The 13643-nt window shown below is 45.9% G+C and overlaps 1 protein-coding gene across 25 annotated transcripts in view; it reads left to right on the top strand.

The window, feature by feature from the left end:
* Positions 1-13643, top strand: part of obscnb (obscurin, cytoskeletal calmodulin and titin-interacting RhoGEF b) — a 91580-nt gene that overhangs the window by 3128 nt on the left and 74809 nt on the right. For 24 of the 25 annotated variants that reach the window (XM_072711193.1, XM_072711192.1, XM_072711199.1 and 21 more), the window contains exons 2-11: positions 1022-2132; positions 3829-4098; positions 6127-6387; positions 6818-7123; positions 8647-8913; positions 9097-9203; positions 9521-9689; positions 11354-11632; positions 12174-12449; positions 12940-13215. In XM_072711193.1, coding sequence (XP_072567294.1) covers positions 1031-2132; positions 3829-4098; positions 6127-6387; positions 6818-7123; positions 8647-8913; positions 9097-9203; positions 9521-9689; positions 11354-11632; positions 12174-12449; positions 12940-13215 — 3313 coding nt within the window. In that variant the 5' untranslated portion in view covers positions 1022-1030. The remainder of the gene's footprint in view (positions 1-1021; positions 2133-3828; positions 4099-6126; positions 6388-6817; positions 7124-8646; positions 8914-9096; positions 9204-9520; positions 9690-11353; positions 11633-12173; positions 12450-12939; positions 13216-13643) is intronic. The other variant, XM_072711194.1, reaches the window with a different exon arrangement.

Here is a 13643-nt window from a genome sequence, read left to right as displayed (position 1 = left end):
TGCATCTTCCAGCTTGAGACTGATACAAAACCTAAATGAATTTCCAGCAACTGGCAGAATTGTGTGTGTGTATATATATATGTATTGTAATTTGTTACTGTAGTGGTGCTGTGGAGTTTTGGGTGGCTTTTGGATTTGTCTATAACAATAATAACCAACCATATTTTAAACTGATGTAGTCTGGAGGAGAATAAGTAATTCAGCAGTAAGGGCTTCCTGAAGGATGTGCACTGCTGAGCTGGCATGCAGTGTGTCCAGTGGGTTTGTCACATCCAGCTGAGTTGTCTGCAGCTGACGACCTATGCCACTCACTGGATTCGACTTAATGGAATGTCCCGTTCATTTTGAACGGCGCTAATCCCCGGCTCATGTGTGTCACGTTACACTTTGCACTGACGGAAACACCGACCCCTTTCACATTTGGAGCCCAAAGAGTCATGAATGAGGAGAGTTTTGGCAAATCCGTGGGTGACACGCTCGAGCTCCTGCTGCTTGCATTCTCCCTTCCCACTCCTCCGACAAAGTTGTTTGCGCCTGTGTTCCCGCTTACGCGACCTGCTCCCTGTACTTTGGGTCAGTGGTGTTTATAGCCGAGAAAGGTCAAAGGTAAATGTCAACCTGCGTAGAAGTTATTGGATCTTGTTGCCAGTGTTTTTCTTTTAATAGCCTTCTAATACAGACATTTGACTTTTTATATAAACAAACCCAACTGATTGAGTTATATATGTCCCATATGAAAAACCACTGCACTAGTCTCTTACTCAGTATTCATATACGTATCTTCCAGATCCAGAGACTCTACAGATAGGGACTACAAATGGTATACATAGATACTGGGGTAACACTTTGCTTAGTTTCGGGTTAATCACTTTCAAGACATGCACACACAATCCTTACGTTAGGATTGTATCACAGTTGTTTTAAGGTCTTTGAACCCATGACTTAAAAATGTCTCCATCGTCATACTTGTGGCCATCAAGTCTTTTAATCACTCAACAAAAGCTTTGTTTCTCCCAACCAGGATGTACAGATGGACCAGGCTCTGTTCGGCGGGGCTCCGCGGTTCCTCACGCGGCCCAAAGCCTTCTCCGTTTGCGTTGGACGCGATGCGACGCTGAGCTGCACCATCGTGGGCAACCCAGTGCCACTGGTGACCTGGGAGAAGGACAAACTGCAGCTGTCCTCTGGGGGACGCTTCAAGACGGTGGAGGACGGAGATGTCTACCGCCTGACCATCTATGACCTCGCTCTACAGGACAGCGGCCAATACATGTGCCGGGCCAAAAACAGCGTTGGGGAGGCCTACGCCGCCGTCACGCTAAAGGTGGCTTTGCCGTCTGAGATGGCGGAGCAGGCGCCCGTGTTCCTGGTGAGGCCTTCGTCTACGCGGGTGGGCCTTGGCGAGGACACCACCTTCCAGTGTCGGGTGGCAGCCTACCCTGACCCCACCTTCGAATGGGAGAAGGACGGGCGCTACCTTGGCGAGTCCAACCGTGTCAAGATCGTCTCGGACGGCGAGGGCAGCACCCTGAAGATCCAGTGTGTGCGCAACATGGACAGCGGCACCTACACCTGCCGAGCCCAGAACTCGGTGGGTCGGGCCCACGTGGCAGCGGCCCTGGTGGTGGAGCTTCAGGACCGGCAGCTGCTCAACGCCGATAAAAGCACCTCCCTCCTATCACATCTACAGAAGCGCAAGGAAGAGATGCGCAAGGACATCTCCATCTACCGCACTCTGGATTCCACCTTATCGTCTTCCTCGTCTTCCTTGGCCTCCCGGACCCCCGAGGGGCTCAGTACCCTGGGCCTCAGCCTCGCCCAGGACCATGACCACGTCGCCGCCCTGGCCGTCAAGCTGCCCAAAGGCGTGTTCACTCGCACCTGCACAGTGACGGAGGGCAAGCACGCCAAGCTGAGCTGCTTCGTCACCGGGCACCCGAAACCGCACATCATCTGGTGCAAGGACAGGGACAACATCCCAGAGGGGCGCCGGCACGTGATGTACGAGGACCAAGCCGAGAACTTCATCCTGAAGATCCTGTATTGCAAGCAGAGTGACAATGGCCTGTACACCTGCAATGCCTCTAACCTGGCCGGACAGACCTACAGCGCGGTGCTTGTTATTGTCAAAGGTAAGCTTCTTTTCTCTCTATTTTAATAGCCGTTCCTCCCTAACAGAACCGTAGTACAAGGCCAAGAGCAATTAGTCCCTTTGGTCATTCATTTAGCAGACACTTTTGTCCAGAGTGACATACAAATGAGGATAGCTTAGGGTCAGAGAACAGAGTCAGCCCACTTTCCTGGCACAGTTGGGGTTAAATGCCTTGCTCAAGTGCCCACCAGAGATATGATTACACTGCTGGCCATGGGATCTCAACACTGGAGACACAGGCACTGATGCCTAACACTCTGAGCTACACACTGCCTAAAGTAGTACTAACTGACCTTTGTCGTACCATTAATATGCTTTGGCGTATGGGGAGTGATGCTCGATCTTATGGGACATATAACTTCATGCTCATCACTCACAAACGCTTGGTGATCTTTTTCCAGGAACACAGTGACACGGTCACCTGTCTAAACTTGTGCTGGATGTCACTGTTAGTCAGTGTCTTTCATTTTGCACAGTGTGTGCACGGTCAGATTGTGTACAGTGTTGAGTCTTGATCCCGTAAAGAATTCTAATGAAATTTCGTACAATGAAATCAACAGATGAATCGGTCGGATCAGCAAGGTTAGACTTTACACGTGTTCAGTTGAAGAGCAATGATCTCTGCCTGCTTGCCTGGCTCCTGTCTTCTTTCATATGATTATGTGCCGTTTCAGCTTGAAAGAAACCTGGCCCTCTGTCCGGCATGTGTTTGGTCAGGCAGCTATCAAGCCACCGCGGTGTCAGATTACAGCTATTTTCTGCCGCAGTGAGGATTCCCAAATGGGGATGATAGCCAGGAGCCCCGAGGCCGGGCGCTGGGCGCGGGAATGGTGTCCATTAGCTGGGCGCGGCCGCCGATCGCGGGGCCTCCGGACGATGATGACCGAGAGATTCCAGCATAATCTAAGCTGCCTTTGTGTAGCACCGCTGAATTAACACTGGGGAATGTGATTTTGTGCTCGGATATGACAAAATTGTTTGTCTTGGCCAGCTATGGTTGCCCAGGCTCATACCAAAAGCAAAGGAGCGAGTGGGGGGGGGTATGTATATATTACATTGTGAAGAACAAATATCCCCACAGTGTGATTAAAATCCTTGTGGGGACATCTATTCAGTTTCCACAAGGGGAAATTCAGTGTGACCGCAATCAAAAAATTAAAATCTTAAAAATTTTGTATTTTGTTTGGTTACTGTTGGTTAAGGTTAGGGCTGGGTTAGGGGTTAAGCTTGTCATAGTTGGGATTAAGGTTTTGGCCATGGAAATGAATGCATGGTACCCACATAGATATAATTACAAACCTGTGTGTGTGTGATGTCTGCTTCCCTTATCAAGTGTCTCTCTTTTGTATGACTTAGACATTAGCTGACCATCACTAGCCTGAGATGATTAAAAAATGACATTAAGAAAACTGATGTCTTTAAATTGCTCTTAACACCTGTTTGAGTGTGTGTGTCTGTGATGGATTAGCACCCCATCCAGGGTGCATCTTGCCTGGGCACCGTGATACAGTAACTTCATGTAACTTCATGTTCTAAGATGAATGGTGAGGGACATGGATGGACAAAAATGTCTGCCGACCAATCATTTGTTGGAAAACTAGACTCGTATTATCGATTGATCTGATGGGCCGATTGGATCTCCGTGACCTTTGCCCTTCCGTCTACGCCTCCTGCAGAACCCAAGGTGCCGTTCCGGAAGAAGCTCCAGGACGTGGAGGTGCGGGAGAAGGAGTCGGCCCTGCTGCAGTGCGAGGTGCCGGTGGCCAACGTGAAGGCCAGCTGGTACATGGAGGAGACGCGTCTGCAGGCCAGCTCCAAGTACCACATGGAAGATCAGGGCATTTTGCGCAGCCTCACCATCCACAACGTCACCACCAACGACGATGCCGTCTACATCTGCGAGATGCACGAGGGCAGCCGCACCGTGGCTGAGCTGACCGTGCTGGGTGAGGCTAATCTGTGCCAAGCTGCTTATTTAGGTCTGCAGGTACCTGGAGATCTTTGTAGGCCTTCAGGCCAAGTCCTAAACTGCTGTAGGTCTTGTACTAAGAGGGACGGCAGAGCTCATGAAATCTATATTTTTGGGGCATATTTTAGCTTTTTTTTTTTTTTTTGCAAACATGAAAATTTAAGATGTTTATTGTCACTATCGATTATTTTCATAGTCGAGTAATCTACCGATTAGTCTGATGATTCATTGAGTAATCATTTAGATATAATATAATTAATATAATATATACATTGCAATTGGTGCAAGGCAGGAACCAACCACACGATGCAGGGTGCACACTCAGTCACATATACGGTCAGTTTAGGCTCTCCAGTTCATTTAAGGTTAATGTGTTTGGACAGACTGAGGAAATTGCCGGATCTCCCGAAAAGACGCCCGCACGCAGGGTGAGCCTGCAAACCCCACACACACAAAGCGGCAGTGTGTGGTGACAGTGCTACCCAGCGCACCGCCGAACCGCTAGGCTGGCACGACATGCGATGTTAATACCAACATGGCATTTCATGCGATAGTCCGCTGGGTTCAAACCATCCGTAAATTGCACTAAAACATTTACGTAGTCACAGGAAACCAAACTTTGCAAGTTTTGCTATTTTAATGATTCCTTTTCAAAACGATCTAGTACAAGTTTAAAAAAATCATTCTAAAGTTTACTGCTGCTGCTTTACTTGAAGTTTACATGCCACTGCATGCGATCTCCGAGACAATCGTTTAATTTTCGTCCTATTGGACTGATTCATTGAATGTGTGGTGCATTTGTGAGAAATTAAGCAAAAAAAAATTATTGAAGAGGAGAAAGGCAAACAACTGGTCACGAAAAGCCATTCTACTGTATGGAAATATAGTTATTTTTCAACTTCTAAATATAGCTATGTGATGTTTTTCTAGTTTCCTTCAGCCCTATTCAAAACATGCAAAACGTTAACTGTTATTGTTAATTAGTTATTATATTATATGTACCGTATTATGTAAGATGATGTGGCTAAGCGACGGGGTAACCTTAATTTAGCAGTGATTATTTTGACATACATGAATCGCAATAAGCAAAATAAATGAAGTGATGACAAAGGCTAGGCTACTCTCAGAGGCTAAATGGGATCTATCTATGGCAAACCTCGCATTATTGGGTGAGTCCGTCAAACCTTAATGTCTTCTTTTAAGATGTATTTGCATTGCAGTCCTGCTGTGGTGATATTCAAGTTCTGCTTTGCAATACTGACGGACGACTGCATTCGCGAACACTTCTAACGTGAAGTGCTTCCTCACAAATGATACTTTCGATCTTTATTTGGACTCTCACCCTGCATGTGCCGTCTACCCTCCGTCATATCGGCGAGTATTCGAGAAGGAAAATTTTAATCGATGCCTTTTAATAATCGATTAATCGAGTTTAATCGCGTAATAGTGACAGCTCTACATATATCTCTTGTCTTGTGTTTTGGTTTACATCGTTCTGGGAGTTAGAATTAGAATTAGCAATAACTTTTTTTCACGTCGTGATTAGATCCACCTGCGATTTGGCGCACCATGTGTAGGGCTTTCGATGGAGGGCCATTTTTAATATTACTGCATACACTAACAAAAAAAAATGCCAAACATTTCAAACTAGTCTGGAACTAGGATACATCAGAATGAAGAAAGATTCTCCTTACATTAAATGCTCCGATATTTTTACTCTGATTCGTTTACTGACAAGTAATGGAATCACAGCGTTTAGATTTATCTCTGCACTGGATAAAAGCACTCAGTTGGGCTCCTGTGGTTTGTGATATCCATTACTTTCTTTCTTGATCATAATTCAGGTGCATCAATATCAAGGCGGTGATGGTGAAATGGGAGACTAGGTCATTTTGCTTGCTTACATTTTTCATAAAGTTTGATGCCCACTGTCATTTGAGCTGTATATATAAATTTGATGGTAATGTTTTCATTATGAAGACAGGGGATGGTTCTTGTTTCTCAGGCAACATCACCAAGAAGCTGCCCCGGAGGACGGTGGTCCCCGTCAGTGACACGGCCCTGTTCTGCGTGGAGCTGCAGAAGCCCTGCGACCCTGCCTACTGGACAAGGGACGGCGAACGCCTCCAGGAGGACGGCCGCATCTCCATGGCCTGTCTGGGCCGGCAGTACACCCTCACCATGCGCAGCTGCTGCTCCGCGGACTCTGGGGAGGTCTCCTTCGTGGCCGGAGACTGCAAGACCTCCACCAGCTTCTCCGTCACGGGTGAGATGCCAGTGACTGGTGTTACCGTTCATTGCCGTGGTGTCAGTGATTTTTCTCTGTATGCAGGGGTGTAACCAGAAATTATGGGCCCCCTGACAAAATGTCACCTTGGGCTCTCCTACCCAATTTATATGTACAATTTTACATATTCAAGGACCCCTGTCAAGTGCTGGGCCCCCTGAATCTGCCAGGGTATCCATGCCCCTCTATAATAAAGAAAGAAAATATTAGATGGAATTGAAAAACCTAAAGCTAGCAGTTTAACCAGCTGGAACCAGGACTGGAATTGGGGAACTCCGCCCTAACAGCATATGTAAATGGGAAATGGAGTTCCTCGAGTGTTTGATGTTAGAATCGAGAAATGTGCACACAGCTTTCTGACGCTGTAATAGTAATAATCCCCCGTTTGGTTCTCTCTCCCTGCACCCAGCCCCCAGAAAGCATCCACCTGATCCTCCAGTCAACCCTGTGGTGCGGGACAAGACCAACTTCTCACTGATGCTGTGCTGGTCGCCCCCGGAGACGGACCGGCCCGTGCCCATCGCCGGCTACATGGTGGACCGCCGGAAAGTGGGGTCGCAGTCATGGGTCCGGTGCACCACCGCGGGGGCCATACCCTCCACCCAGTTCATGGTCAGCGACCTCCCCGAGGAGGCCGCCTACCAGTTCCGTGTCATCGCTGTCAATGACTTTGGTCAGAGTCCCAGCCTGGAGGTACCCGGAACCTTCTTCCTAGGTGGGTCTGAAAATGTTCTTTTTATATAACAAGCATTGTAATACTGGCATTTTGCACATTCTATAGCAGTCGTACAATATTTTACTCTGTAGAGTAGTCTGTATCAACAATATTTTGACATTGCTTTCTAAATTCGCTTCTAATTTAAAATACATATATGTATATATGCACGTGAATAATTTGAATGTATAAGAATTGAGGTATATGGTGTATAACTATCAGAGATGGGGACTCAAGTTTTCTACTCAGACTGCAGTCGCCCTCGAGTCCCTTTTAAATTTACTTCCGAATTTTTTACTCTGACTCAACTCTGACTTGATAGTGACTTGTGAAATTTCTACATGTGTGAAACACTGAGTGTACGACACTCCCCAAACTATAAAGGCATTAAACACATCAAGATGTGCGACTGTGCATAGAGCATAGTAACTGGAGCCGGACATGAGTGGGGTCGGGTGACGTAAACAAACAGCACGCCTTTTCTGTTTTTTCACTAATACGGACCTGATCTGACAATGCACAGGATATTCCAAATGTTATTCCGAGTTAGAAGGCATTACTGAGAAACAGGCATTGCTTAACCTGTGTCATAAATTATATATAAATTGTGTTGTTATACAGTCACACAGATCAGCACAGATTGCCTTAAATCTGATAATTTAGCAGATACGTCCCAAAAACACCTTTTAATTTCTGACATACCCTTCAAACCCAAGCTGTATTTTCTTACAACTTAAAAACTGCCCTCACCTCTTCATTGTGCCCCGCAACAGCGTGAAGTGTCATGTCTTAAATTATTTGGAGTTGTCATGGATTCATGTTTAACACCTTTTAATAAAGTAAGAACATAATGCGAGCAAATAATTCGCTTGAACAGTAATATTGCTGACCGCTCTCCCGTAACTAAATGAGCAACACGAACGCACACATTAACTTTGTAACATGGAGTTTGCGGTGATACTTACATAATCATTTATTTAATTGCAGATACACAAGCTGAGAGACAAATCAATTTTATTCATTTACTGGAGCTTTTTAATTAGAACAATGTATAAAAATGAAAATTGCAATTTACTATAAACATGCATTTACTTTAGCAGCATGACAAATGGGGTCTGAGTTATTCATTAGCCAATCACATCACTTTGACATCACTCCGGCATGGTTTGTTTTGGCTCCAGAGCAGGGTGTGGGTTTCTTCTCATTAGCTGAACGCAGTGCTCCTCAACCCTGTCCTCAGGGTCCCCCAGACAGGCCATTCAGTTCACCTTAGCATGTTTTTGGATTGTGGGGGGAACCAGAGAACCTTGAGGAAACCCCACAATGACGCAGAAAGATCATGCAAATTCCACACACATGGAGTCAGGGTAGAGACTCGAACTCAGGTCGCAGAGGTTTCAGGTTGGCGTGCTAACCACTGCACCACCACCCTACACATAGAAGCTTGTAGCCTATGGGTATAGTTTTCCCTTAGCAAAGACACCCCAGGGATTTTGCATAACCACGTATCTTACTCCCTCCAGAGCCCAGCGCACTTGTGACCACCGGCCTGCAGGGCGGCGCTGTTGTGGCAGGTGAAGAGGCTTCCTTCACGGTGGCGATGTCAGGGGTGTGCTCGGGCAGCTGGAGCCTGAACGGGCGCGTGCTGCGCAGCGGCACTGAGTACCTCATCACACACACCAAGAGCACGCACACGCTGCTCATCCATCACGTGGGGGCGGAGCTGAATGGGGCGGAGCTTAAGTTTGTGGGCGGAGGCTCAGAGACGACATGCGTCCTCAGCGTGAAGGGTGAGCTGGGAGCAAGGGGTGGGGCCAGGTTTGGCACACTGGCCATTTATTTCTCGTTATTTTCTTACGAGGATTTATATTTTCTTAAGATATTTTAATTTAGGAGTAATCGCACAAGGTCTGCAGTGTAGCAAAATGTAACCAGTAGGCAGGAGAATTTGATGCAGGTTCCTCTTCTTGCAGCTGCCCCAGCGAGGTTCACCAGCAAGTCTGCGCAGATGGAGGTTGTCAGCTGCAGTATGCACAGCTCCGGCAAACTGCAGGCAGAGGTCTCAAACGCCTCTGTCCAGGTGCGCATATCTGCTGGTGCCTGGAAATAGTAATGATGGAAGTTATGTTTGATGGAAGGATCACGTGCTGTCAATCACCCGGTCCTCTTTGTTGATTGGGCAAATTGTACAGGAAATCCCACCCACTACTTGGTCCATAGTGGTTCTTTCATTAAGTCATTTTGTTCTGTAATGCATTTTTGATGCTCTATTAATAAAGACTCCTGTTGTTTAAAAAATATCCTGTTCAGTAGTTGGGTGAACTTTCCTTTATTGAAAGGAGACCATGTGGGTGGAATGGATACCGATTGTGTCTCTCTCTGCATCTGCTGACCCAGGTGGTTTGGATGAGGGATGGCCGGGAGTTGAAGCTGGGCAAGAAGTACGAGAGCATAAGTGTGGACCGCACGCGGCTCCTGATGGTGCACGACGTGACGGAGGAGGACGTCGGCGTGTACGAGTGCGTGTGCGACGGCGACCGGGTCTCCCTGCAGCTCGCCATTAAAGGTGGGCGTGGCTTCCAGCATCAGCGTGTGCTGTCAGAAGCGGCCCGTGCACGCTGCACGGTGATGCACGCTGCACGGTGATGCACGCCACTCAGTCACGTCCACAATGCATGCCGGTGATGGTATTTAACATTTTCTACCACACACAGTAATTATAATGCTGTACCTGAGATCAGAAGCTCACCAGTTCAAATCCCTGGGCCCCCAGTGAGGTCACTGCTGGGTCCCCAATTGCTCTAGGGCAGAGGTGTCAAACTCCAGTCCTGGGGGGCCGGAGACCTGCACATTTTTGGGTTTCCCCTCATTTAACCCACCTGATTCAACTCCTTGCACCTCCTTGTGCTAATTACCACACAGTTCTTGAGCTGAATCACTATTCATTGTCCTTCAGGGTCAAGCAGACTGTAGTCAAAAAACCAACTGCTTATTGCATACAATATCTGTGGTGAAACAGAATTTATTTGAGACCTAAATTCAGAGGCAAGTGCTTATATTTATATAATTTGTGTATTTATGTTACGTTAGCAAAATATCTTGCTTTGTGGTGTTTGGCAGTAAAGCTAATACCTTTGTCGAATTTTATATTTACAAATGAACTCCTTATAGCATTTAATTTCCTGATGAATATTAGCATTTTTGTTCATGTGAACATTTTTCATCGGCACAAAGCTTTTGTTTTTGCAAACCCTAGATGCCGACTAAAAATTCTTCATCTCAGTACCATGCATGACCACTAGGGTGCGGTAACATTGGTTTGTATGTTGCCCGTATCCATGCACCGTATTTTCTGTGTCTGATGAAAGGTTCTAATTTAGCAGCTTCCCCAGAGCCGTAGAGGAAACAGAATTACACATGCTGTGTTACGGGTGACCTTTAGCACATCATGGAGAGCGCCCTGTCTTGTTTGACGCATGTATGGATTGGAGGCCTTTGACGAGGGACAGCAGGTGGCACTGAGCTCGTTGAGCCACTTGGAATGAGACGCTCGGCCCTCAGCTGTACATACATATGCACAGATGTGAGAAACCCGGCCAGACGCGCTCGCACATAACACGTCCCAGGCTGATCGCGCAATAGTTTGGATTCCAGGAAATCTTGGTTTCTTGTTTTGTGTGGCTACAAAAACGCTTAACGGTTTTGATCCATTTTGGAAAATGGATTGTTTTCATGCTTGTTGTGAACTTGGGTGCACAACTCTTTCCTTTGTGCAAATAACCAGCATGGAGTCTCGTAGGTTAGGTAATTAAAGAGTTCATGTTTGAACTAAACATTTTATAAACGGTTATAAAGTATGCCATTATTCGTATGTAGGCAGGATCCCTTTTAATCCCGGCTGACAGTATATAATGTAGGTTTTGGCAGTTTCGCAAGAAATGTGTAACAATTGTGATATGTGTTGGGCTTGTTGAGTTGTTGCACTTTAAGGTCGTCTTGGGTACTAAAAATGTAGAAATGTCATGTGAGTTTTTGTACTTCTGCATATCTAATAATTTGCAACTGAATATTTGGGTGGTGTTTTACAGATTGTGTTTGAGTTCTGCATGATTTAGAATGTTCCTGGTCCTTCATTGAATGAGCTTGATACTGGCTGGCTGCTAGCGTTGTTCTGAGACTTCAGTTGACCAGAGGTATTAGAGTTTAGCCTACTTGCCCTTGATCTATTAGAGGAGCCCGGCAAGTTTGTGAGGAAGTCGAAAGGCGGCGCCCCAGGGGTGTCGGCATCTCTCTCGGATGACCTGGTGTTGACCTGTGAGGTGACGTCCGCCGATACCGTCGTGGTGTGGAAGAAAGGTCACGTGAAGGTCGAGCAGGACCAGAGAACCGCGCTTATCTCAGAGGGCACGCAGCGCAGGCTGGTCATCAGACACGCCAAGCAGAGTGACGAGGGCCTGTACTCCTGCGAGAGTGCCACAGACAAAATGACATTCCAAGTCAAAATAAAGGGTGAGCGCAATGGCACGCATGGGATTGTGGGAGACCACGGATCGCGGGTCTTCTTGGTTTTCTGAAGGAAGGGTCAGGTGTCTTGCATAAAAGATGGTGGAAAGATTAGCTATGCTGCTTCGGTTCAGTGTCTGGAACAGATTTGAAGCAGAGCACAAATTGTAGAAAAATACTGGTGCATGTCCGTGTAATAACGATTGTTACAAGCATGCTTCCTTTGAGTGGAATTATCTGCTAAATCTGAATTGTCCTAAAATCACTTCTTGCCAATACACGATGTGCAGAAATTAAACTGTAGAACCAAGTAATCAAACTTTCTTGTGTGTACTGCTGTGTAGAGCTTTGTAGATCAGTGTTATTTTTTACTTACTTTCAGCAGTATAATTATTTCATTATAGTCCTTCTGTTTTAGTTTATTTTGCTGTTTAATGATAGAGGAAAAGGTTACACTACGACTTCAGAATCTCATAATGTTTTTTTCCTTGAGGAAGGGTTGTGCTTTTAAGGTTTTGCAGTATTTAGCTTGGCTTGCACCCCGCAGAGACAAAGTCAACGTTTGTCCGGAAGACCGTAATGAAGACTGACTTTTCCGTCTCCCGTGGAGAGACTGTGCTTCTGACATGTGAAGTAAACCACGCCGGGGCTCAAGGAAGGTGGATCAAGAATGGACAGGAAGTGAAGTCGGGTGCAGATGTTGCCGTGGAAACTGATGGCACAACCAGGAGGCTTGTTCTGAAGAATGCAAAAGTTGGTGATGCTGGGACATACTCCTACAGACTGTCCGATGACGAAATTACATTTAATGTGAAGATGAAAGGTAAGGGACAATTGGGACGTTTTTAATTCATTATTTTAATCTTTCAGTCTTGTATATGTTAAAAACCTGAATAAATTTTGGTATTCTCACTGTTTTATGTGCATACTAAGAAAAACAAAGACCTAATATATTGTAATTCCATGTTGTAGACCTGTGTGCAAACATTCTACCACCATCAGTCTCTAGATACCTAGACGCCCTTGGTTAAAGTTCTTTATTTTCAATTTGCTGCATGTGACTTATAGGTAATGTACTGGTTGCATGGTTATTGTAATAATAGTAATGAAGGACTTGATTCGTGGGTTAATCAAGTAAGTACTGTCAATCACCCAGTCCTCTCTGTTGATTGGAAAAATCCAAGCAGTATTTCAGTGTATTGGAAATCCAAATAACTGTTTGTTTCATCAGTAGTTCTGGTGCTAGCTGGAAGGGTAGATCTAGAGCAGGCTAGTAAAGCTTCTCAGTGGTCACTGTGATATTTTCTCCTCAGAAACTCAGGCCATGTTCTCCAACAAGGAGTCCGTACAGAAGGAGGTGAGAGCCACTCTCTCACAGAAGGCCTCCCTGAGCTGCGAAGTGTCTGACACCCAGACGGAAGTGAAATGGTACAAAGACGGGAAGATGTTGAGCTCCAGTAGGAAGATGCACATGGAGGCTAAAGGCAAGAGCCGGCAGCTGGTTCTGGACAGTGTGGAGAAGACTGACGCTGGAGAATACATGTGTGAAGCTGGAGGAGAGAAACTGGCCTTCAGAATACAGGTGGCAGGTATGAAGCTGGTATCAAGTTTATTCATCTTAGGATTTTGAGTATATGTGCTGGGATTCATTGATTGTGTGAAAGACTTATTTGAAGACTTCAATTAGGGCAACATTATGAAGATGCTGGCTTCCATCTTCAGAATGGAATACTAAGGCAATATAAAATATTTCGAGACTTTGAGTGGGTCTTCTTGCTCTGGAATTTCATTAAGGACGTAATCGGAGGTCAGAATGGAGAGATCGTATTGATGCTCCTCTGGATATAATCTTAGACTCTTTTGGTCTTTTTTGTACGCTTGGGAAGCTGTTAAGACTGAAGAAGGAACTGCTGTTACTTTCATATCAATGTCAAGCCTATATATATTCATCCAGGGTCATTGTGCTTTAACTCCAGTCATGGTTTTGATTCTTCACATAATAATTATGTATATTTGT

Source organism: Paramormyrops kingsleyae, chromosome 4 (assembly GCF_048594095.1).
Source record: "Paramormyrops kingsleyae isolate MSU_618 chromosome 4, PKINGS_0.4, whole genome shotgun sequence".
In the NCBI taxonomy this organism is placed as follows: Eukaryota; Metazoa; Chordata; class Actinopteri; order Osteoglossiformes; family Mormyridae; genus Paramormyrops; species Paramormyrops kingsleyae.
This window is presented reverse-complemented; position numbering and strand designations above follow the sequence as displayed.